Below are 23,682 nucleotides of genomic sequence, written 5' to 3' on the forward strand. Positions count from 1 at the left end.
CTGTTGACGGCCACACGCTGGTGCTCTGTGTTCTTGTTTTTACCAAGGCAGGACTGGGCTGCCCTCAGCCAGGTGGGCCGACTGTGATGGGGAATTGAGTGGCATCAGTTTTCACCAGCAGGATGGCAGCTGCATCCTCATTTAATACCTGCATTGTGGGTGTCCTCATCTATTCTGACCCTGAGGGTGAGCAACTCTCAGAATGAACTGGGTTGAGAGGAAACCAGGGTGGGGAGGGGAAGGATTGAGTGGCAGCCTGTATCCTGCATTTTCCTGAACCCTGGCAGCACAGGCCTGGTCCAAGCAGACCATATGCCTATTTCACTGGTTAAGCCTTCCATCATATGCCAAAGAAGCAAAAATCATCTTTGCATTTACCACTGGAATCAACTAATATTAAACAATAACTGAAAATTCCAGCTGGATTGTAGTGGGCAGAAAATGGACCTCTCTCTGTAGTTAATTTTTATTCATGCTTTTACTGTTGATCTTCATGAAAGAGGCAAGAAACAAATAGCCTTGAATTACTAGTTTGTTTTCACTCTCGTCACTTACTATCATTATAAATGTCTTAACAACATGCAGATTTTTTTTTGGAAAGCAGCATTTTGCTGGTATGGGCTAGAGGAGGCTGGGAAAAGCAATGTTTTATCAAGAGAAGTAGTTTTCAGTTAATGGCATAATGGGATATTCATCTGTGTTATCATTATGTTCTATTTGGATCACGGAGCTTAGTTTTCAAAAACAATTTGGTGCCTTTGAACGTAATTCTTTAGTACATTATTTTGTTCTCTAATTGTCATAGATTCTGTTATCTAATGACCTCAAAACTTATGGCTTCAAACAGCCCTTTCACCATATTATTTATTTCCCTTTTTGGGTCAGGAATTTGGGTGAGATTTGGTTGGACGATTCTGGGGCTTCATGTGACGTTAGCTGAAGTCAGTGGGTGGTGGTCTTCAGCTGGTGGCTGGTTGGTCAGGAGGGTCTGGAATGACTTCAGAGCCTGCTACTCTGGTGAGTGTAGGGGGCAGGTTGGGCTCTGCTGGGCCTCCCTTTCTACATAACCCCTCTTGCAAGGCAGTTGGACTTCTTTCCTGGCCGCTCAGGGCTCCAAGAGCAAATGTTCCCCGAGATGCTACATGGGAGCCCTCAGCCTCCTGGGTCCCCTCCACCCTTCCCCTCTGCTGGCTAACTCAGCCCTCCAGCCCATGGGGATCAAGGGGACACAGCCTTCCCATCTCTGCAGAGAGTGTGTCAGAGAATTTGTGGCTGTTTTTAATTTGCTTCGTAAGGATGTGTGTAATTATTATTTTTTTTTAGCCTGTGGGGGAAATGAAAGTTATTGATCAAAAAGTCACAGGTTATTGATCCATAAGAGACATTAGACTTAATCCAGCCACCATGCTTTACAGATCAAAAATATATGTATATCAGTAAAAATGAGGAAATTTTTATTTTTCTATGCAAATTTTTATTTTCTATGGGTTGACCCATCAAAAAGATGAAATAATTTCTATAGAGTTGCTTGCTGCACAGTGTGGCAGGGCCTTTGATAAACCACACAAGTTTAATAGCCCAGGCATGAGGAGAAAAATTGCTATTAATATAATTGTCTACTCATTTTCTCTAGAGATTACTATTTGAATATCCTCTTTGTTTTTAAACTCTCCTTGGTATTTGCTGAAATAATAATTTTGTACTACTTGTTTCTTGTCACTTCTTGTAAAAAATATTCACAGTTGGTAGAATTTTAGTGGTATTTGGGTTACATATTTTTGACACAAAAGAATAATAGTGTAATTTACAAAAATGAAGCAAAATTTCACGTATGTTGTGTTCGGAGGAGATCTTTAATTCTGGGGGAAATGAGCGCACCATACCCGGAGTTCCCGGAAAACAAGGCGAGTCTTCAGCCTGGCCCGGTGTCTTGGAGGATCGCTCAGGAGGGGGGCCCTTTCTTGCAGACCGTCGGGGGAGGCACTGCAGTGCCGGAGCGGGCGCCAGAGCCAGACGCTGGCGGGGCGGCGGAGCAGGACCGATGCCGCGCGGATGGGAGCACCCTGTCCGAGCGCCGGCTCAGCAGTTGCAGCCTGTGCAGCATTGAGGAGGAGCATCGTGAGGTTTACGACATGGTCCAGCGCATCCTGCTGTCCACCCGCGGCTATGTCAACTTCGTGAATGAGGTGTTCCGCCAGGTGAGAGCGTGCGCATGCGTGTGTGTGTGTGTGTATACGCGCACGCACTTGTGTGTTTGGGGGAGGGGCAGGGGGTGGGGAGTGTGCAGGGGCAGGTTGCAAAGCTGAAGAGGTTTCTTTGTTCTGTTACTCATAATATTCCAAGGAATACAATTGACAAGTTGGGCTGAGTTACACAACTCCATAATGATTTCTTTCATCCCACTTTTAAGGTCTCATATGGAGGGTTGGAATTTGAGCATTTTGGTCATTTTTATTGTTGTTTTCAAGATTTCCAGGAGAAATATTAATAACCTCAGATATGCAGATGACACCACCCTAATGGTAGAAAGTGAAAAGGAACTAAAGAGCCTCTTGATGAAGGTGAAAGAGAAGAGTGGAAAAGCTGGCTTAAAGCTCCACATTCAAAATACTAAGATCCTGGAATCCGGTCCCATCACTTCATGGCAAATAGATGGGGAAACAATGGAAACAGTGACAGACTATTATTTTGGGCTCCAAAACCATTGCAGTTGGTGACTGCAGTCATGAAATTAAAAGATGCTTGCTCCTTGGAAGAAAAGCTATGACAAACCTAGATCGCATATTAAGAAGCAGAGACATCACTTTGCCAGCAAAGGTCCATATAGTCAGTCGAAGCTATGATTTCTTCAATAGTCATGTATGGATATGAGAGTTGGATCATAAAGAAGGCTGAGTGATGAGGTGCTTTCGAATTGTGGTGCTAGAGAAGACTCTTGAGAGTCCCTTGGACTGCAAGGAGATCAAACCAGTAAAATAAAACCAAAAAAACAAGGAAATCAACCCGTAATATTCATTGGAAGGACTGATGCTGAAGCTCCAATACTTTGGCCACCTGATGTGAAGAGCTGACTCACTGGAAAAGACCCTGATGTTGGGAAAGATTGAAGGCGGGAGGAGAAGGGGATGACAGAGGATGAGATGGTTAGATGACATCATCGACTCAATAGACATGAGTTTGAGCAAACTCCGGGAGATAGTGAGGGACAGGGAGCTCTGCAGTCCATGGGGCCCCAAAGAGTTAGACACTGCTGAACAACAACAATGTTTTCGTGATTTGATTTTGGAAAGTTCCTACACGGGGTGGGACAGTTCTATATTTGAACAAAATCATCCCCTCAAATACCCTTTGTTTCCATAGAAAATTTTAAGCCCAGAGGGAGGCAGGGGGAAAACTGCTTCTGAACCCCCGGCAGCATGTGAGCATACAAGAATTGTTGCGTGGCTGAAGGCACTCAGGCTGCAAGCTCCTGCAGACAGTTGGACTTTGCCTGCAAAGGCCTCTTGCAGCACCTCTGATAGGAGTATTTATGGCCTAAGAGGAAAAAGGAGACTAGGGAGGGGATTAAGAGGAAAGAAAGGAGCAGAGGTCGAGATGTTGAAATAACAGAACTTTGGGGCAAGCTGAATTGACGTGGTCAGTCCCAGAAGGCATATGATTGGGAGCAGAGGTCAGCACATTTTAATAGAGTAAAGGACCAAATAGTAAGCATCTTCAGCTTTGTTCACAGAAGCTCTGCTTTGTAGTGAGAAAGCAGCCAGGGATAGCATGGAACAAGCCCGTACAGGAACAAGCCCATGTTCCTGTAAAACCTTATTCACAAAAATCAAGTGGCAGACGGGATTTAGGTTGTGTATCATGGTTCCACAGCTGATCATGATGTATAGCAATGTTTGAAACCCTGCAAATACTTAATATCAGATATCATCGACAAAGCTTTAAAATATTGCACTAGAGATAAGTGCTAAATTGATGTGGTTTTACCTGTATTGTGTATTTACTTATTTATCATACACATAGTTTTATCCACATCCATTATTGGCATTCCATCCCTGGAAATAGTGTGTTTTCAATTTAATCAAAATCCCAAATTCGATCTAAATTCACTTTTGAAGTAGCTTGAGTCATTGAGGTTAACTGCAGACTACTTATGACTAAAGTAATGAGACATCTTTGTGTCATGAAACTTAAAAACATTTACGTTTATAATTGTTCTTAAATTTAATTTGGAAACTTCCATGTGAAATTTCAAATATGGTTATTATGCATTGTTAAAATACTGAAATAGAGACATTTGGGAAAAGGGGGCCTGGGTTTTCACTTTGCATTCTGTTGCCCTCTCTTGCCCTCTCTTTTTTTTTTTTTTTTTTACACAAGACAAAATGTGACTTCTTTAATAATAATTCCTTTTTCAATTTTAAATTATTTAGAGACTAAGCCTGAACTATTTTAAACTATTAAAGTTTAAGAACATAGATTCATTCAAGAAGTGCACATTCTCAGTATGGAGTTAATATGTGTGTGGGTGTGTTTTTAACAGAGAACAGTGCAAGAGGCAGGTCAGATGTCCAGACACGTGATGTGGAACAGACACCCATGAGGACCACTGTGGGCTGGGTGACTCTTACCTGAAAATGTCTTTGTTTTGCTTTTATTTCTGAGGTACATTTTTATGGATGTCAAATTCTCCTTTGGCAGCTGTTTTCTTTTTGCACATTGAATATTTTGTTCCATTGTTTTTTGGCGTTCATTGTTTCTTTGAGAAGTTATGTCAAGTCTTGTGGTTATTCTTTTGGCAGAAATGTGTCTTTTCCCCTCTGGCTTCTTTTAAGATTTTCAGGTTGTCTTTGGTTCTCAGCCGTCTTAGTGTAATAGACTTTGTAAGTATCCTGCTTGCATTTCTTTGTGATTCACAGATTCTTGAATCTGTGGATTGATATGTTTTATCAGTTTTGGCAAAATTCTTAGTAATTTCTTCTTCAAATATTGTTTCTGCCACTTTTTACTAATTCTTTCCTTCTGTATCTTTGGGCATGGGAAAGATAACCTTTTCCTTGCATTTTCTGTCTTATATGTCTTACAGTGGAACCAGTGTGTTTCTTCATTGTGGATATTTTCATCTGATTTTTCTGCCAGTTTTCAGCTACATCCAGCCTATTGTCAGCCATTTTCACTGGATTTTTAATTTTGCTTATTTTATTTTTCAATTTCACATGGATCTTTTTCTGATGCTTTAGCTTTCCTATATGTATAAATTATTATTTATTTTTATTGTGGTTTTGCTAATGTTGACTTCTTTTTGCATACTTCTGACTTTTTAATTAATATGCTGCATATCATATTAACTAGACCATGTGAATAATCTTGGTGGTACTATGATCTATAATTTGGTTTTCCTCTAGAAAGAATTTGTATTAATACTTGCTTTCTGGGAGAAAGGTAATGTTGTATACCTTGATATTGAATTTTAGTTATATAGTTGTCTACATTTGGATTCTGATCACATTAAATCAGGATTCTTATATGCAGATATGTAGGGGATTCTTTAATGTTGTTAAGTTCACAGAGGGAATTCCCTGGTGATCCAGTGGTCAGGACTCCACTCTTCCACTGTAGGGGACATGGGTTCAATCATTGGTTGGGGAAATAAGATCCCACAAGCTGTGCCATGCAGCCAAAAAGAAAAAGTTTGCAAAAATGTGTACAGTGCTACAACCAGCCAGTTGGACAACTGACTCTCAAAAAAGGAAGGGAGGGAGAGAGGAAGGAGGGAAGGAAGGAAAAGGGAGAAAGAGAAAGGAAAGAGAAAGCCAAAAAAAAAAAACCACAAAGAAAAGAAAAGCCCTGGTTAAAGTTAAATTTGCCAACTTCTGTGGTGTCACTGCTCCCACTGTGGCCAATTCAAGTCACCAACACGATGTCATTGAATGTGAACTCGGGAAGAGACATGACAACTGGCTATACTATTATGTGTATTATTGCGTCATCTGTTGCTGATTCATTGGTATGGATTTTGGTTATTTTATGCAATAATTGTTCAGAATATAGAAGTTGTTTTAACATTGCACTTTGTTTTCTGGCCCAGTTATACAATTGTCCTTCTCCCCCTGCCCCCAGTTTGGTGTGCACAAATACATGTGTAGTCTGTTTCAAAAGTAAGTCTGAGATTGGTGATAGCCCATGGAAATGTCTGTTGGACTCATTGGTGATGCGAACTTGTGCTAAAGGGAGTTTCTCTTATCATTTTAGGCATTTCTGTTGCCTTCGTGCGACATAGCCATAACCAGAAAAGTAGTTCAAGTGTACAGAAAGTGGATCCTGCAGGACAAACCTGTGTTCATGGAGGAACCAGATATAAAAGAAGCTGCCCAAGAAGATGCTGAAAAATTAGGATTTTCAGAGACTGATAACAAGCAGGTAATCTTTCATCACTTGTTGTCTGAATTGGCAGCATCTTGTTTTAGCAAAATCTTCCTGCTCAGTCAGGGGCTGTAGTCAGTGTGACACAGGCAGACTGTTTCTTTGTTGTCAACTCTGATGCTCTCAGGGAGTCTGCCTCCATGCTGTCTCCAGGGTCCTCCGCCACCACCTAACCTCAGGCTCGGCCACGTGTGCACGGCAGCTTCTTTCTTCATTATCGCAGAAGAATCTTTGAAAAAGCCAGTATACTTTGCACGTCTCTATCGAAGACTAAAAGTGTCACTGCCTTACTAATGATATGCTTAAATAAATAGTATTGACCAAGCTGGGCTTCCCAAGTGGTGCTAGTGGTAAAGAACCTACTGGCCAATGGAGGAAGCATAAGAGACTCGGGTTTGATCCCTGCACTGGGGAGATCCCCTGGAGGAGGGCATGGCAACCCACTCCAGTATTCTTGCCTGGTGAATCCCATGGACAGAGAAGCCTGGAGGGTTATCGTCCATGGGGTTGCAAAGAGTCGGACATGACTGAAGTGACTGAGCATGCACGCACGCATTTGTTAAACTAACGTTTTGGCAGACTTTCCTTGTATGGCAGTCCATACCGGCAGCAGTCCAACATGACACACTTGAAAGGATGAACCCAACGTGCAGTCTCCACTGGGAGCCTTGTTGCAGGGCTAGGTGGTGTCCTAGCCACCAGGGGTGCTGGCAAGGTGGACCTTTCATTCCACGTTAGATAAAGATACAGATGGGATAAATCCAAAATGACAGAGTGGGCCTCTGCTTGACGCACAGAAGAAACTTAGGTTGTACATAGATTTCTGGCATGCTATTTTGACATCTAGTCTGAGATTTATTTCTAAAAGTGAATGTTGTCATGGCAATTAACACCAAACATTAAAAAAATACTTATAACCAAAGGTATATCACTTTTCGATATCTATATTAATTCCACAATTTGATTTTTTTCAATATTGGTGAATCATTTTAACAACTAGTTATGAGGTCAAAGCAAATCAACAGTCATGTTCATTCAGTCACTGGACAAGCAGTATCTATTTCTTTAGCACATCCTGAGCACTCAGTACTATTTTAGGTGATGGATGTACAATGGTGAACACATTGGAAAAGAGGCATGCATGTAAAGCCTGTAATCTCATGAGTGTAAGGAATTAAATACATGACCTGTCCTTTCCCACTCTGCTAACTAACTGTTGTCTTCCAAAGACCTCTTCTGAAGGTTCCGGTCACAAGCGGTCTTCCAGTTGGGGACGGTCTTACTCCTTCACCAGTGCCGTGAGCAGAGGGTGTGTGATGGAAGAGGAGAATAAGAACGTGAAGGCTGGGGCCCAGGCAATGCTGCAGGTACATGCAGGCCGCAGATGGGAGGGCCCCCAGCAGAGTCAGTTTGAACGTTTTGTTTATTAGGGTAATGTCATTATAAAGCTTGGTGATCTTCTTAGCTATGCATGAGTAAACAGCCCTTAAATTCTCATCCTTAATTTTCTTCCTGATTACCCACCTTCAATTTGTAAAGTTTTTTTTCTTTAGTCAAAGGAGACATCTGAACTGGTTACAATTTTCTGAAAGGGGTTGTTATACAATGAATGCAAAATGACTGAGATTTAAACTCAATGACAGATTAAAAAAAATGACTGAGATAAAAAAGTAGAGAGTTACCTTAGAGAAGGGAATGGCAACCCACTCCAATATTCTTGCCTGGAGAATCCCATGGACGGAGGAGCCTGGTGGGCTATGGTCCATGGGGTCGCAAGGAGTTGGACACAACTGAGCACAGAGTTACCTGGATTCTAATTTGTAAGAGAAGCTTGGTGATTATGATTATGTAATAAGTTATATGCATCTTAGAAATTGCCTGTGTTTATGAAGAATACTGATTAATGCAGTGATTTTTAGACATTTATCTGAATAAATATATGAACTAGCACCAATACCATTTGGGATCATTGGAAAAAGCAACTTTGCCTTTCACTCAGTCTCCCCAGACTTGGAGACTTTATCTCAAAAATAGGGATTGGGGCATTACCTCAATCCCTATTGAAGGTTGTCAGAAGTATAAGTTAAAACACAGGGTCACTCTCTTTCCCCTGCTCCCTGGCCCTCCACCCTCCTCCCCATATCTACATTCAGCTGTCCAGTTAAGCCTCCCACGCAAAGGCCAGGCTTAGGGTCTGGGGAAGGCACTCATGGGTGTGGCATGCATGGTACCCAGTTTTCAGTGATGCTGTGTTTGTCATCTGTCTCTTGAGAGGATTCCTTATCCTGGGATCCTTTTGGTTTTCAAGTTAATTAACAGTTTCATATACTGTAATTATGGGGCTTCCCTGGTAGCTCAGCTGGTAAAGAATCTGCCTGCAGTGCAGTAGACCTGGTTCAGTTCCTAGGTCTGGAAGATCCCCCACAGAAGGGATAAGCTACCTACACCAGTATTCTTGGGCTTCCCTGGTGGCTCAGATGGTAAAGAATCCGTCTGCAATGCAGGAGACCTGGGTTCGATCCCTGGGTTGGGAAGATCCCCTGGAAGAAGGCATGGCAACCCACTCCAGTATTCTTGCCTGGAGAATCCTGTGGACAGAGGAGCCTGGCAGCCTACAGTCCATGGGGTTGCAGAGAGTTGGACACGACTGAGTGACTTAAGTACAGGATACAGCACATACTGTAACTAATGAATTTTCTCCTTTTTCATTGAAATTTGGCAAATCTGAAATTAGCTTTTAAAAAATCAAGATGATTTTACTTGAATAGCTTCAGAGAACTTTGGCTCAGCTCATCAGTGTCATCTGTGCACCCACTAGAGGAAGCTCTCAGGAGTCCCTGTCCTGCCCCTTCCTTCCAGCTCACTGCCCGGTTGCCATGGTTAGCCATCCCACAGTCAGCCCATAGGGTTGCAAGTGCCTATTTTTACCCTGAGTTCAGGTGAGAGTTATTTGTTTTCTAGAAGAAGTTACATCTATTTATATGAACCAGGAAAAATATTTTGACTTGATTATATAGCTCTAGAGCTTTAAAATTTTTTTCAGTTTAGATTTAAACAGGTGTTTTTGTTCTCATTTCATCAAGTACCTTGGTCCTTGACTTGGTTAATTAGGAAAAAGCAGCCAAATGGAGGTTTGATAAGATGAGACTGTTTTATAGTTGCTTTGACAAATACAATTTAGATATATTAATTTTGTTGATTTATTTTTTTCCCTAACTGATACTAACATGGTAATAAATACTCAAGGAGCTGGCATTTTTTTTAAAAGACTTTTTTTTATGTGGACCATTTTTTTAAAAGTCTTTATTGAATTTGTTATAATATTGCCTCTTTTAAAAAATATTTCATTTTTTTTACCTCAAGGCATGTGGGATCTTAGCTCCCCAACCAGGGATTGAACCCACACCCTGTGCATTAGAAAGTGAAGTCTTAACTAGTGGACTGCCATGGAAGTCCCTAGCTTGCATTTTTGATGTTTTTTTAAAAAGTGAAATGAAAGAAGTATACTATATGAAGACTCCTCACTTTGGAATTTGCAAAGGTTTAACATTCAATCAAGAAGCCAAGTACATGAATTAAAAAGGATCTGTATTGTAATATACCATCTATGGCACACTTCAAAAAAAAAACATTGTCACTCAAACTGCTATAGTTTGTTAGTCTAAAGGTTCTTTGCTTTCTTTTTTCTTAACTTGAAGGCTAGTATATTCTTCACAATTGCTGCTATCATCTGTTATCAACTCTTATAGTGCTTATTTTGTGATTCTTCCTAGAAGATTGAGACATGATACATTTTTAATCTCACATAAAATAATCACAGAGGCTGCCAGCATTTTAGTTTGCCCTCTTGACTTTTGAGTGTGTTCATTTCCTCTGGTTAGTTTGTGCATCTGTTTTGAGATGTTCTATGAAATGGATTTCATCCACAAGTGAGCCAGCTCTGCTTTTCCCCAGATCCTTGGTGTTTGTGCTGTTGAACAGAAAGAACCAAGAGGGACTGTAGCTCTAGAAGGTAGAGAGGATCCATTCTTGTCACTGAGTTGACAGCTCAGAATGTCCTGACTCGAGGGGTCAGAGCGTCTTCCACATAAATGATAGCATGTTGCTCTGTTGCAGCAGAGCAGTGGCTCCCTACAGGGCAGCCTGGACCCCTGCTTCTTGCAGTTCTCTACTGATAGTTCAGTTAAGTTGCTCAGTTGTGTCTGACTCTTTGCAACCCCACAGACCGCAGCACGCCAGGCCTCCCTGTCTATCACCAACTCCCAGAGCTTGTCCATTGAGTTGGTGATGCCATCCAACCATCTCATCCTCTGTCATTCCCTTCTCCTCCTGCCTTCAATCTTTCCCAGCATCAGGGTCTTTTCAAATGAGTCAGCTCTTTGCATCACTGATGGTACAGGACAGGAAACTTGTATCCTAAAGGTATGAGGCAGAGCACAGGGCACTTGGTGGACTACCTACATTTTTTTGATGTCTCAGTTTTTATCCTAAGATTCCCTCGAGTTTTGTATTCTGTGGCATTACATATTTCTCATATTGGAAATCCATGTTCCTGGAAGATGGGCAGTGTTGGCCATGTGCTTTTGCCCACTTGCTGGCTGCCCCTTGGGTGACACTGGCTGCCTCCTGTCAGCAAGGCCTTCAAGTCAGCAAAGGTGGAGACTCAGACGAGAATCAGGTCATATTTTCCAGCCACTGTCTGGCCACTGTGCCCCTGCCTTCCCTGCCCACCAGCCCCCTTACCCACCCCTACCCCACCAGGAATACTTACCCACAGATCATGTTCCTGTCTTAGAGGAAATCAAAAACAAATCTCCAGAAGCCTTTCTGACTCAAATGTTTCCAAAGTTGCAATATTAATGTGTGTGTGTGCTTAGTTGTGTCCAACTCATTGTGACCATGGACTGTAGCCCACCAGGCTCCTCTGTCCATGGGATTTCCCAGGCAAGAATACTGGAGTGGGTAGCCATTCTCTTCTCCAGGGGAAATTCCCCACCGAAGGATCAAACCTGCGTCTCCTGCATTGGCAGGTGGATTCTCTACTGCTGAGCCACCTGGGAAGGCCCTAAGTGATAGCAGTTATTTTTCTAGAAAAGGTCTTTCAGATGTCAGTATTAAATCTATTCTAAGGGGTGAACTGAGGCTTTCCAGGTGGCACAGTGGTAAAGAATCCATCCATCTGCCAATGCACTAGATACAAGAGACGTGAGTTTGATCCCTGGGTCAGTTAAATCCCCTAGAGAAAGAAATGGCAGCCCACGCCAGCATTCTTGCCTGGGAAATTCCATGGACAGAGGAGCCTGGGGGGTTACAGTCTATGGAGTTACAAGAGTCAGACACTACTGAGCACACACACACCAAAATCTGTTTACTTGTATTTTCTCACATAACATTTGTTGGTTTTAAGGTATTTCTGACAAATGCTGCAAACGTCTTTTTGCTGGAGCCATGTGTGGAGGTTCCCATGCTCTTGAAGGAGCAAGTTGATGCCTGCAAAGCTGTTCTGATTATCTTTAGGCGCATGATAATGGAGCTGACAATGAATAAAACGACCTGGTGAGTGTATTTTCAATTAATTAATATCGTAAAACACATGTTTCTATTTTCAATGTAATGATTAAAAATGTGAAAGCCTCCACTTATTAAATAGGTTTGCAAAGTGAACCATGAGATGATAATCAGTCTTTTGTAACATGTCGGTGAATTATGAAGGTAAGTATCCAGTACTTTGATAGTTCATTTGTTTTCATTATTGGTTTTTTTTTTAATCTTAAATTAAGAGTAAGCAATCCTATGATGTAATAGCAGATTCTTGCATTTTAAACTGTCATCAGGCAAGTTTTGTGCAAAAGCAGTAACTGGTGGTTGATGATATCATAATCCATAATCCCAGGAGGGTTGGCTAATCACTCCAAAACACTTTTAAGCTGATTTTATTGCTGTAAAGTTGAAGTTTTCCCGAATTCATTTTGGGAAAATGATTGTTTTAAGCGATACATTGTCAGAGTGCACTGAACTGCAGTGATGTCGTGAAATATGCCCATATGAAGTGTTTCCTTCCTGCTTGCTGGTTTTTTGTTTGGTGTCTTTGTGTTGATGATACCCCAGAGGTAAGCAGTGCATGAGAGTTTCCTGTGATGGGCGTCTGTGCATCCCTCCAGCCCATGGGGTGCTCCTAGGGTTCTCAGCTCAGACAATAGCCTTGGAGCCCATCACCCCGTCCTCTTCCCTCCTATGTGAGGGGGATAGTCTCATAGTAATACTTCTGCTTCTCCAGTCCAGTCCTTGCAAGTCCCTCCCACCCAAGCAGTGCCCCGCCACCACCACCTGCCTGGCCGCAGTCAGCATCCTCCCTACAGTCAGACCCCCGGGGGCACCTGCCCCCCAGAAGTGCTCGGGGTCCCCAGTTCCAGCCTATGGTCTGGATGGTGGAGCCGGCGCTCAGGGAGCCATGGGAGGGTCTGTCTGGGGAAACCACAGGGATGCGGCAGGACTGAGCCAGCAGGACCTCTAGGGTATCAGTTCTGGCCCTTCTCTTTCTCAGGTGAGGAGGGGGTGGGCTCAGAGGAAGCCGACTGGGCAGAACATTCACACATTCAGGAACCCCCAGCGTCAAAAAAGGATCATTCGAAGCTGTACCTTCTGGGGTCATCTTTCCCAGACTTTTAAACCAAGAAGCTATCATTAAAACATTACAGGGGTGAGCAAGGCGATTTTAACAAGAGTTCACAGCTGTGTCAGTGATGAAAGTACGAGTGACGCTGACAGCTTTTGGCTGCAATGCCTGCCCCTTTGACCAACTCTATCAAGTGTTTCTGATGCTTTTCTTTCCTTTGAAAACTCTTATGAGTTCTGTGTATCAGTGTATCAGTAATGTTTTGGTATTTTTGACCATCTTTTTGAGGGTGAAAATTCTAGAAAATGAAATAACTCTCTGTTTCTTTAATAATTCAGAGATTTAAGTATTTTAAAAATCAAAATATTGGTATAGATTAAAATACTCACCAAGAAAAAAGTCCGCAGAGCATAGCCTGGGACGTGATTGGTTCCCCCAGCAGCAGACCCTCCTGTGTGTTGAAGCACCAGACAAGCCCTGAATTCCTCCCTCCCTCCTTTCATGCCATAAATAACTTGGGTGTTTTCCCCTCTGAGAATGGAGGGTGAACTCGACGAACCGGGTCCCTGCCCTTTGAGAGGCCTCAATCCTCGTGGGCCTTAGAGATGTGAGGAACCCAGGGGCCAGGTCAGGCAGGTCCAACAGTGAAACTGGGGTGGGCAGCCTGGAGGCCTGGGAGGCCTCTCTTAGTGGGGCCGTGAAGGAAGAACATCCAGGTGGATCCCGGGCAGGACGAGACGGCAACTGGTGTGGTGAGGTGGATGCTGGGCAGTGGGCGGGTGGGAGGGGGCACCTAGTGCCCAGGGCCCTCAGGCTGCAGGGAGGCTCCTGCCACCTCCGCCTGTATGCGAGAATGTGACGCCACCCGATGTACGTGTGTGCCACGGGAAGGAGAGACAGTGCGTGGAGCCCAGCCTCTGTGGCCCAGGCCAGGCTGTAGCCTGGGAGGTGCTGAGAAGTGACCCCGAAAGAGGGGACAGCTTGTACGGGGCTGGGCAGGTGTGCGAAGAGATGAGGATGAAGTAGAAAACGAAGAGACAGGAAGAGCTGCCCCCTTGCCAGCGCCCACGCCCCTCCCCCCCCCCCCGCCAAGCCCACCTCTGCCAGTGTTTCACAAAACACAGAGGAGCAAGCGAAGTCAGAGCTGTGAGCAAAGAATTTGCCAAACCAGAGGTTGTTTTGCACCCCCATTCTCTTCCAGGAGACTGTGTGGGAATGTTGTGGTTCCCAAGTTTTCTCAGGTTCAGAGGTTAAACCTGTCCCCTTGTCCGTGTTAGCCTTAGCCTCCATCAGGACTGTTTTTGATAGCAGTGACTGGGACTGGGGTTTTATGGGGAAGTTACTATGTTTCTTGTTCTCAGTTTGCTGGATGGTGTGGATGGGGCTCTTTTTCTTTCTCTTGAGCATCACAGAAGGCGCACAGGCAGAGCTGACCCTAGGTGCAGCCCTCCAGCTGTGACAAGCCCGTGGGGACCCTGGACAGGGTGGGCCACCGGCTGTCCCCAGCCCTGCAGCGTTTCTTCCCTTGTCCTCCTCAAAGTCACCAGCTGCTCCAGGCGTGTGTGCATAGGCCCCCCTGACCCCAGAGCTGTTCTCCTGAGCCTGCAAGATCCCTGGACTGGGGGCCGGATGGGCAGGCTCAGCGGGGGTGTCTACACAGACTGGGATGGGAGTCGGACAGGGTCACCCACAGGAGGGCAGGAGAGCCTAGAGTTGTAGAATGGGATCCAGCACGGTGTTCAGAGAAAACACTGTTTCGACATGCAGGAACGTGAGAGCGGTCTAAAGGAGCCGAGGTTTGAGATCTCATTATCCGACCTGGACTGATTCTTGGTTTTATTGCTAATGGGGACAAAGTTCCAAGGATGAACAAGTGATTCATGCACAAGACCTTGAACAAGTAGTTAAAGGGACCTGGTGATTTCTCTCCTTTATGCAGAAGATAACCTGCTCTCTGTTTCCATGGCATCTGGGGAAACACATGAAGGATGTAACTCAGCTGTAAGAGAAAAACGCCCTCTGGCTGTGCGAGAGAATTTGTCACCATAGCACAGAGCTGAGCCATAAAGAAAGCTGAGTGCCAAAGAATTGATCCTTTTGAACTATGGTGCTGGAGAAGACTCTTGAGAGTCCTTCGGACTGCAAGGAGATCCAACCAGTCAATCCTAAAGAAAATCAACCCTGAATATTCATTGGAAGGACTGATGCTGAAGCTGAAGCTCCAATACTTTGGCCACCTGATGCGAAGAATTGACTCATTGGAAAAGACCCTGATGCTGGGAAAGATTGAGGGCAGGAGGACAAGGGTACAACAGAGGACAAGATGGTTGGATGGCATCATGGATTCAATGGACATGAGTTTGAGCAAACTCTGGAAGTTGGTGAAGGACCGGGAAGCCTGGTGTGCTGCAGTCCATGGGGTCGTGAAGACACAAATGAGTGACTGAACAACAACAAAGGGCTCAGGATAAATGACTCCATGATATGGAAAGGAAATACATGGGCTTTCTTCCCCAAAGACTGCTGCCTATGCAGAGTTCTGTCTTGGGAAGCCTGGCATGCTGCAGTCCATGGGATCAGGAAGACACGACTTAGCGACTGAACAACAGCAATCACAATGGGAGGTGTTATTTCCTGTCCCTAGCGTTTTATACTCTTTAAAGACTTTCACATAAAATCCCCTTCTCCATGGAGCGCTGTGATGGAGGTGTGGTGACCACAGTCTTCAGTGGTAGAGGGGGCAGCGCTGCGCACAGAGTCGGGGTCTTCCAGGCAGAAAGCTCCACGACCTGAGCACCCAGGGTGACCTCTCCCAACCCTCCTTCCTACCTGTGGGAGTGCTGTGGGGCTCGGCCACATGACATTGCCGGCTGCAGACCTCCCCAGAAAGTCCACATTATTTTCCGTCACAATAGGTGGACTTTTCAGGTTAGGTAAAATCATGGATGTGAAAATGTAAGAGTGCTGCTTAAGTACACCTAAGCACAGCTCTCCGCTGAGTGCCTTCAAGGGGCCGATACAGCTGGAGAAACAGCCTCACCCCCATTTTTACAAGGGGAGGGAGTCAGGCTGGGGTGAAACCCTTGTGATCCTGTCTGTTGATCTGGGCGTAGGAGACATACTTGTTGAACCATGGTAACATAAAGTAGTTTATTTTGATAAGTATGGTGTTCATTCTGTAATTGGCATTCAGATACTTTTGAATTCACTTCAGTTCAGTCTCTCAGTCATGTCCAACTCTTTGCGACCCCATGGACTGCAGCATGCCAGGCTTCCCTGTACATCACCAACTCTCAGAGCCTACTCAGACTTATGTCCATTGTGTCCGTGATGCCATCCAACCATCTTATCCTCTGTCGTCCCCTTCTCCTCCTGCCTTTAACCTTTCTCAGCATCAGGGTCTTTTCCAATGAATTGGTTCTTTGCATCAAGTGGCCAAAATATTGGAGTTTCAGCTTCAGCGTCAGTCCTTCCAATGAATGTTCAGGACTGATATTGTTTAGTATTGACTGGTTGGATCTCCTTGCAGTCCAAGGGACTCTCAAGAGTCTTCTCCAACACCACAGTTCAAAAGCATCAATTCTTCAGTGCTCAGCCTTTTTTATACTTTTGAATAACATATGATTATCCATTTTGCTGAATTCTTACGAGAATTTCTTGTACCTATATGTGTAAGTGCTTTGGAGGTGTGATTAATAACATGAGTTTTTATTTTGGGTGGACCAGGGAACAGATGTTGCAAATACTGCTCAGGATAACAGAAGCTGTCATGCAGAAGCCAAAGGATAAACAAATCAAGGACTTGTTTGCCCAGAGCTTGGCAGGGTTACTGTTTAGGGTAAGTCTCTCTCTCTTTTTTTTTTTAAATTAAAACACTGCAAATGTAAGAAATGAATCGGACTTTTTCAGCAAATCAGTTTTAATCATTGAGAATTTCAAGAGTAAAATTGGACCACCTTTAAAAAGTTTCTAGAAATTTAACTAGAAAATTTCCTTCTTGAATGTTCTCTTGAGGGTTGTAATCAGTCTTTATGGTTAGTGCTGGGCCTTTAGGCCTTCCCAGCTCTGCCATCTGCTTCCTGTCTTGATTTCCTTAAGGTTACTAGAAGTTAGGAAGACAACAAGTGCTGATGGCCTTGGCCTCAGGCCAGGTGGATTTGAAGAGGTGCAGGATGGACAGCATGGGTGTATGGTTAGGATGGGAGACGTTAAGATAGGAATGCAGGTGTGAGGGCTGTCTGTGTGCTTAGCGATTGTGTTTAAAGCCTCAGGACTGAGTGGGATCACCTGGGGAGAGGGGATGTGTCAGAGAGAAAGAAGGCCGTCTCCCTGATGGTGGAGGTGAAGGATGGTGCCCCAGGACGTGCACGTGGGCTTCCAGGGAGCAGATAGAAAGGTCTGGAAGGCAGCAGAGACGTCTGGGCTAAACAGTGAGCAGATGGCCCTGGAGCCGCGAGAATGGGGACCAAGACCCAGGTGGAAGATGGGCTGGCAAAGGGTGGAGTGAGTGTGGAACATGGATGAGTGTGGAAGATGGATGAGTGCAGACAGTTCTTTTAAGAAATTTGCTTCAAAAGGGGAAGAAAGGGCTGTAGCTCCGGGGGCATCAGGGTTCACAGGATTCAAGGGAACTTTGTAAGGTTTTTTGGGGGGTTTTTTTTGCAATAAGTAAGGATTGGATCATGTTTCCATGCTGATGGGTAGGAGCTAGGGAAGTTGGATGGGCAGGGGGTCAAGGTGACATGGGGTTAACAGAAGTGCAGAGGTTGAGGAGGAGGCTGGGAGCAGGGTGGGGGGCATGCTCGGGAGAGCAGGGCCCCCTCGGTGCCCGTCCAGCATCCAGGGGAGGAGCTGAGCAGACTGGGGCCTGGTGGGCAGAGGGTCTGCATGAATCATCTGCTGCAAGTCAGGCAGGAGCTGGGGCAGATGGAGGTTTACCTGTGGGAAAGGTCCCTGCAGAGATGGGGGCAAGAATGTCTCAGAAGACAGAACAGGCTCCCCAGGTCCCGCCAGGACCAGCCTCAGATACTAGCATCGTTTCGAATCAGTATCTTTGTTCAAAATGATAACTGACTTCACAGTAGCTCAAGTCTTGATTGCCATTGATCAGATGCATTTTCAGAAATTAAACTCAATACCCCAAAACACTTTTTACTTTAAAATTTGACTTCAGTTCAGTTGAGTCGCTCAGTCGTGTCCGACTCTTTGCTACCCCATGAATTGCAGCACACCAGGCCTCCCTGTCCATCACCAACTCCCAGAGTTTACTCAAACTCACGTCCATCGAGTTGGTGATGCCATTCAGCCATCTCATCCTCTGTTGTCCCCTTCTCCTCCTGCTCCCAATCCCTCCCAGCATCAGCGTCTTTTCCAATGAGTCAACTCTTCGCATGCGGTAGCCAAAGTATTGGAGTTTCAGCTTTAGCATCAGTCCTTCCAATGAATACCCAGGACTGATCTCCTTTAGAATGGACTGGTTAGATCTCCTTGTGGTCCAAGGGACTCTCAAGAGTCTTCTCCAACACCACAGTTCAAGAGCATCAATTCTTTGTCACTCAACTTTCTTCACAGTCCAACTCTCATATCCATACATGACTACTGGAAAAACCATAGCCTTGACTAGACAGATCTTTGTTGGCAAAGTAACGTCTCTGCTTTTGAATATGCTATCTAGGTTGGTCATAACTTTCCTTCCCAGGAGTAAGCGTCTTTTAATTTCATGGCTGCAATCACCATCTGCAGTGATTTTGGAGCCCCCCAAAATAAAGTCTGACACTGTTTCCACTGTTTCCCCATCTATTTGCCATGAAGTGATGGGACCAGATGCCATGATCTTAGTTTTCTGAATGTTGAACTTTCAGCCAACTTTTTCACTCTCCTCTTTCACTTTTACCATGCTAATACTCTGATGCTGGGAGAGATTAGGGGCAGGAGGAGAAGGGGACGACCCAGGATGAGATGGCTGGATGGCATCACGGACTCGATGGACGTGAGTCTGAGTGAACTCCGGGAGATGGTGATGGACAGGGAGGCCTGGCATGCTGTGATTCATGGGGTTGCAAGGAGTCGGACACCACTGAGCGACTGAACTGAACTGAACTGAATACTAATTTTAAGTATTTTGTCAAAAGCGCACTTCTTCCAAGTGACTATTGAATTTTTTCATTGATCCATTGTTTTCAGACGCTCATAGTGGCCTGGATCCGAGCAAACCTCTGCGTGTACGTCTCCCGGGAACTCTGGGATGACTTTCTTGGGGTGCTCTCCTCCCTCACGGACTGGGAGGAGCTTATCCATGAATGGGCCAGCATCATGGACTCGTTGACGGCTGTGCTGGCCAGGACAGTGTACGGAGTTGAGATGACCAATCTACCTCTGGACAAGTTAAGTGAACAGAAGGAAAAGAAACAGCGAGGCAAAGGTACTCCATCTCTGGCCCCTCTGGTGACCCCGGGTGTCTGAGCTGAGTGTATGCATGCGTGCTAAGTCACTCCAGTGGTGTCCCACTCTTTCTGACCCTATGGGATTCTCCAGGTAAGAATATTGGAGTGGGTTGCTGTGCCCTCCTCCAGGGGATCTTCCCGACCAAGGGATCGAACCCACTTCTCCATGTCTCCTGCATTGCCAGGCGGGTTCTTTACCACTAGCACCACCTGGGAAGTCCGAGGCTGAGTAGGAGTGTGTATTAAACCCCAGGCAGTCATTGCTTGGAATTGCATCAGCTGAACCAATGGTGTCTTTTTAACAGTGGCATTCAGTCACATATCCTAGCTCTGTGCCCCTTCCTAAGGATGATGGATGGATGCAGGGGCTGTGGGGGAGGGAGGAGGGAGGAGGAGGACTGAGAGCTGTAGTGATAGCAGTGGAGGTGGGGACACCTCTGCCATCATCCTCACAGGAGGCTGTGAAATCCATGCCACTCTCCCCACGTCACAGACCAGACACTCAAGAGCAGAGTCCATAGAGATTGGCTCATTTGGGGGGTCACACAGCTAAGAAGTGGTAAAGCTGGAAATTAAAGCCAGACAAGTCCCACTCAAGACACCCCGATATTTGTCATCTTTTCTGCTGCCTTCCTGGGGAAGGTGGAGGATTCTGAGTGCTTCCCATGAAGTTGTTTAGCTTTGTTCTGTTTCAAGGTGAGAACTATAGTGAGACCTGGAGTCCAATCCAGCTGGGGACATCAGTGATGGTGTCTACTGAGATGACACTTTGGAAGTCCATCCTTGTTACGTTTTTTAAGGCTGTGACACAGTCCTTGGGTTAATTCCCTGTCCTTCAGCTTATTATGTAACCATTTTGAGTCTGCTCATAGAAATACACGTAATGCAATAGATAAAATATCTAAGGATGCTGGGACAGAATGAATAGTGTTGGAGCTCTAGCAGGTGGATAAAATGCAAGGATGCAGGTGAAGAGCCTCGGGGCTGCGCGGGGAGGCAGGGAAGGGGCAGATTTGACTCTGATCATCGACAGGGTAGCATCAGAGCATCACCGAGGGCAGAAGGTGTAAACAGCCTACTTGCCTGGCTTTTCCAGGTCCTAGGATCTGAGAGGAGATTTTCCTCCAAAGACTCCCAAAGGGCACGTTACCTGGCATGGTCAACTGCAACCTCCACAATGGTCTTAGCATAGGTTGTGTCAGTTAGCTTTGCCATGTGACAAAGAACCCCAAAATATAATGGCTTCAAATGACACTGTTTATTTAAATTATGATTTTATGGATTGGCAGTCAGGGTTGGCCTCCCTGGGATGGATCTGCTGGCCTCACAGCTGCACCTGCCATCAGCCGGGCTGTGACCTGCTCACAGCTCTGCTGTCGGGCTGGCCAGCTGTCAACTGCAGTAGCGGAGGTGAAGGGGCTGAAGCTGTTCACCTAATGGCTTAGGGGTCCAGGAGCAGTGGGAGGGCAAGCCCATTCTCAAGTGCATTTCAGATCTCTGCTTGGCCAGAGTTTGCTGCCAAAGTATGTAATGTGTTGAAGCTCAGAGTCAGTGGGGAAGAGGATGACAGAGGATGTGGGATACAGGAAGTGTGAACCAATTATAATGATTCGTTAGCCGCAGAGACATGTAATTAACATGACTGGTTCCTAGAATGTCTCCACTGCCGTCTGTGAGTAGCTCCCTGGGGCATCAATTAGTAAGAGCAAGTCAGTGAGAAACCAAAACTAGCTAGCTGAGGTCCGGGGCATTCCAGTGAAACTGTCCAATCCCAGTTTAGGCTTAGACTGTCTACTGCAGTGATGTCTTTACATACTTTAGGCAGAAGATCCTTTTTTTTTCTCCCTCGTTGAAGCTATACAGAGCCCCTTCCTTAAAAAAAATATACAAGAGTGGAGATATGGGATGAAGTCAGGGCAGGGAGCCCAGAGCCTGGGCCCTGGGCCTCTGTAGTGACCTCTGTAGCAGCTCTGAGGGTCGCTGTGTAAACCCAGAGTCCAGGAGGGTCAGGATGCTTCCATCCAAGAATTTGGTTTCCTAAGACCGTGGCTCTCAGCCCAGCGGAGTCTACCTGACGAGGATGCCTTTCAGGATGGAGGGAGTGGCTGAGACAAAGTAAGGATCTTCTCAAAACTCAGCACATTCCCCAACTCCTCAAATTCTTACAATCCTCCCTCCCTTTGAACCCCCCGAATATTCTCTTCCCTCCCACCGTGTGAACACAGATACCTAGGCTTGTCAGAGATAAGCTTGTCTTGGGAAGGTAAACAGCTTTAAAAAAAATGCTATTTATGGACAGATACAGAACAAATTTGGTTATTTAATGACCATGACAAATATTTCTGATTTATTCATGTTGCTTTATTCCAAAAATGGATATAAATATTTACTGTAGAAATCCTTGCTGTACAAGCAGTAGACTTGTGGAAACAAAGTACACTCTCAGAAGAATCTGGGTGTGCAAATGAGCCACAGGTGGCATCCACCAGCCATGTGCCCAGAACCCTCTAAGTGTCTCTTTCTCTTTTCTTCTGTATCTGTTTTGATCCCTGACCACTGACTTGAGATATTTGTCTAGAGCAGTATGAGAGGAGAAAAGAAAAGATGAATCCCAGATCTTCAGCATTTTACTGTTTCCGAGCTTCACTTAAAAAGGATTTTTGTATTGTTTGTAGCATTTCGTTGACTTTGCTCACTTGACTATAATTAGAGTTTATGGGCACGCATTTCTCTCGGGGATTTGTGGAGAGGTTTGCGTCTGCAGGAGAGAATACTGTTCTAAAATCAGTGATCTCTCATTTTCTGGTTTATAGAAGCATTTTTTTGGAGTGTCCCAGGAGCAGTAGTTGGAGAAGGAAATGGCAACCCACTCCAGTATTCTTGCCTGAAAAATTCCATGGACAGAGAAGCCTGGTGGGCTACAGTCCATGGGGTCGAAAAGAGTCAGACACGCCTGAGTGACTAATACACACAGGGAGCAGTGGTGTAGTTCATTTGACATTGTTCTTACATTGAGAAAGATGTGTTCATGTTTTTGTACACCGGAATGAGTGCTGTGAAGATAGGAGAACTTTCTTGAGACCGTTGAAGGGGCTTGAAAAATACTTTGGCAACAGGAATTTTCATTTGCCTGATGGATGACTCACCTCCTAAATTGCAGTGTAGGAAGTGGTACCCAGTCTGCTGCAGGAGAACCTACTGATTATACATCACTCTGTGTAGGGGGTTTGCTGAGCAGCACGGGCTAGGGGAGGAATCATGAAGAAACCAGCCCCTGGATTGTGTTTCTTGTCTCATAGGCTGTGTTCCAGATTCTCAGAAAGGAAGCACCGTGGGGAGGTCCTTTTCTCTGAGCTGGCGGAGCCACCCCGACGTGGCCGAGCCCATGAGATTCAGGAGCGCCACCACGTCTGGGGTGCCAGGGGTCGAGAAAGCCAGAAACGTTGTCCGGCAGAAGGCAACCGGTAAGCGTAAGTCCTAGTATTTCTCCATGGAATGGATGTATAGGAATTATAGGATTTTAATGGATTTATAAGGATGTTTTTTAACAGCTTTAAAATTCCACTCAGAACTTAAGTTCGAGGCCTTTTACTGACTGAGATGTCGCTATATCTTTTCAGCTTTCTGTCTACTCTTCCAAATCGTGGTTTTTACTATTTATTTCTAAATTCTGCATCGTGATAAAGAACTTGAGATGTGAATATCAAGTGAGATGTTGGTGCAAAAGAGAGAAAATTGACATTTTGTTTGAACTTTGAGGAAGACGGATTCTTGGTAATTGCACAGCCAGCGGCGTTGTTGTTTTTTACAGTGTTCATCTTAAGAGAGCGTAGAAACTTAGTCCACCAAAGAAAAGGAGATTAAAGCTTTAGTTTTCAGGACTGGAGGAAGAATCTACGTTTTCTGCTTCTTTGGAAAATGGCACCTTACATGTTTGTTTACACGTTGACCATACAGTCAGTTAGAATTAATAAGAACTTGAATGGGAACCTTCCGTTAATCACACCTTTGCTACACTTTATTCTTAAAAAAGAGAACTGTTTAGTATAAGCTTGTATACAGTATTTAATAAGAACAAATAAAGCTCCAAGCCCTCCCAGTGACTTTGAGGCTATAACTTAAGTTTAACACAGATTCCTGTATGGGACTTAAGTGGCAGTCCAGTGGTTAAAAGACTTCACCTTCTAGTGCAAGGGATGCAGG

The 23,682-nt window shown here is 44.9% G+C and overlaps 1 protein-coding gene across 3 annotated transcripts in view; it reads left to right on the forward strand.

Moving 5' to 3' along the window:
- The window catches only part of RALGAPA2 (Ral GTPase activating protein catalytic subunit alpha 2), a 273,021-nt gene that overhangs the window by 65,339 nt on the left and 184,000 nt on the right, over positions 1-23,682 (forward strand). For all 3 annotated transcript variants that reach the window (XR_005722352.1, XR_005722353.1, XM_040247960.1), the window contains exons 10-16: positions 1,968-2,198; positions 6,250-6,417; positions 7,650-7,787; positions 11,828-11,976; positions 16,763-16,874; positions 19,220-19,457; positions 22,779-22,943. Coding sequence is in view for 1 of the 3 variants with exons in the window: in XM_040247960.1 (XP_040103894.1) it covers positions 1,968-2,198; positions 6,250-6,417; positions 7,650-7,787; positions 11,828-11,976; positions 16,763-16,874; positions 19,220-19,457; positions 22,779-22,943 (1,201 nt within the window). In the remaining 2 variants the exon portion in view is untranslated. The remainder of the gene's footprint in view (positions 1-1,967; positions 2,199-6,249; positions 6,418-7,649; positions 7,788-11,827; positions 11,977-16,762; positions 16,875-19,219; positions 19,458-22,778; positions 22,944-23,682) is intronic.

Source organism: Oryx dammah, unplaced genomic scaffold (assembly GCF_014754425.2).
Source record: "Oryx dammah isolate SB20612 unplaced genomic scaffold, SCBI_Odam_1.1 HiC_scaffold_10, whole genome shotgun sequence".
Classification (NCBI taxonomy): domain Eukaryota; kingdom Metazoa; phylum Chordata; class Mammalia; order Artiodactyla; family Bovidae; genus Oryx; species Oryx dammah.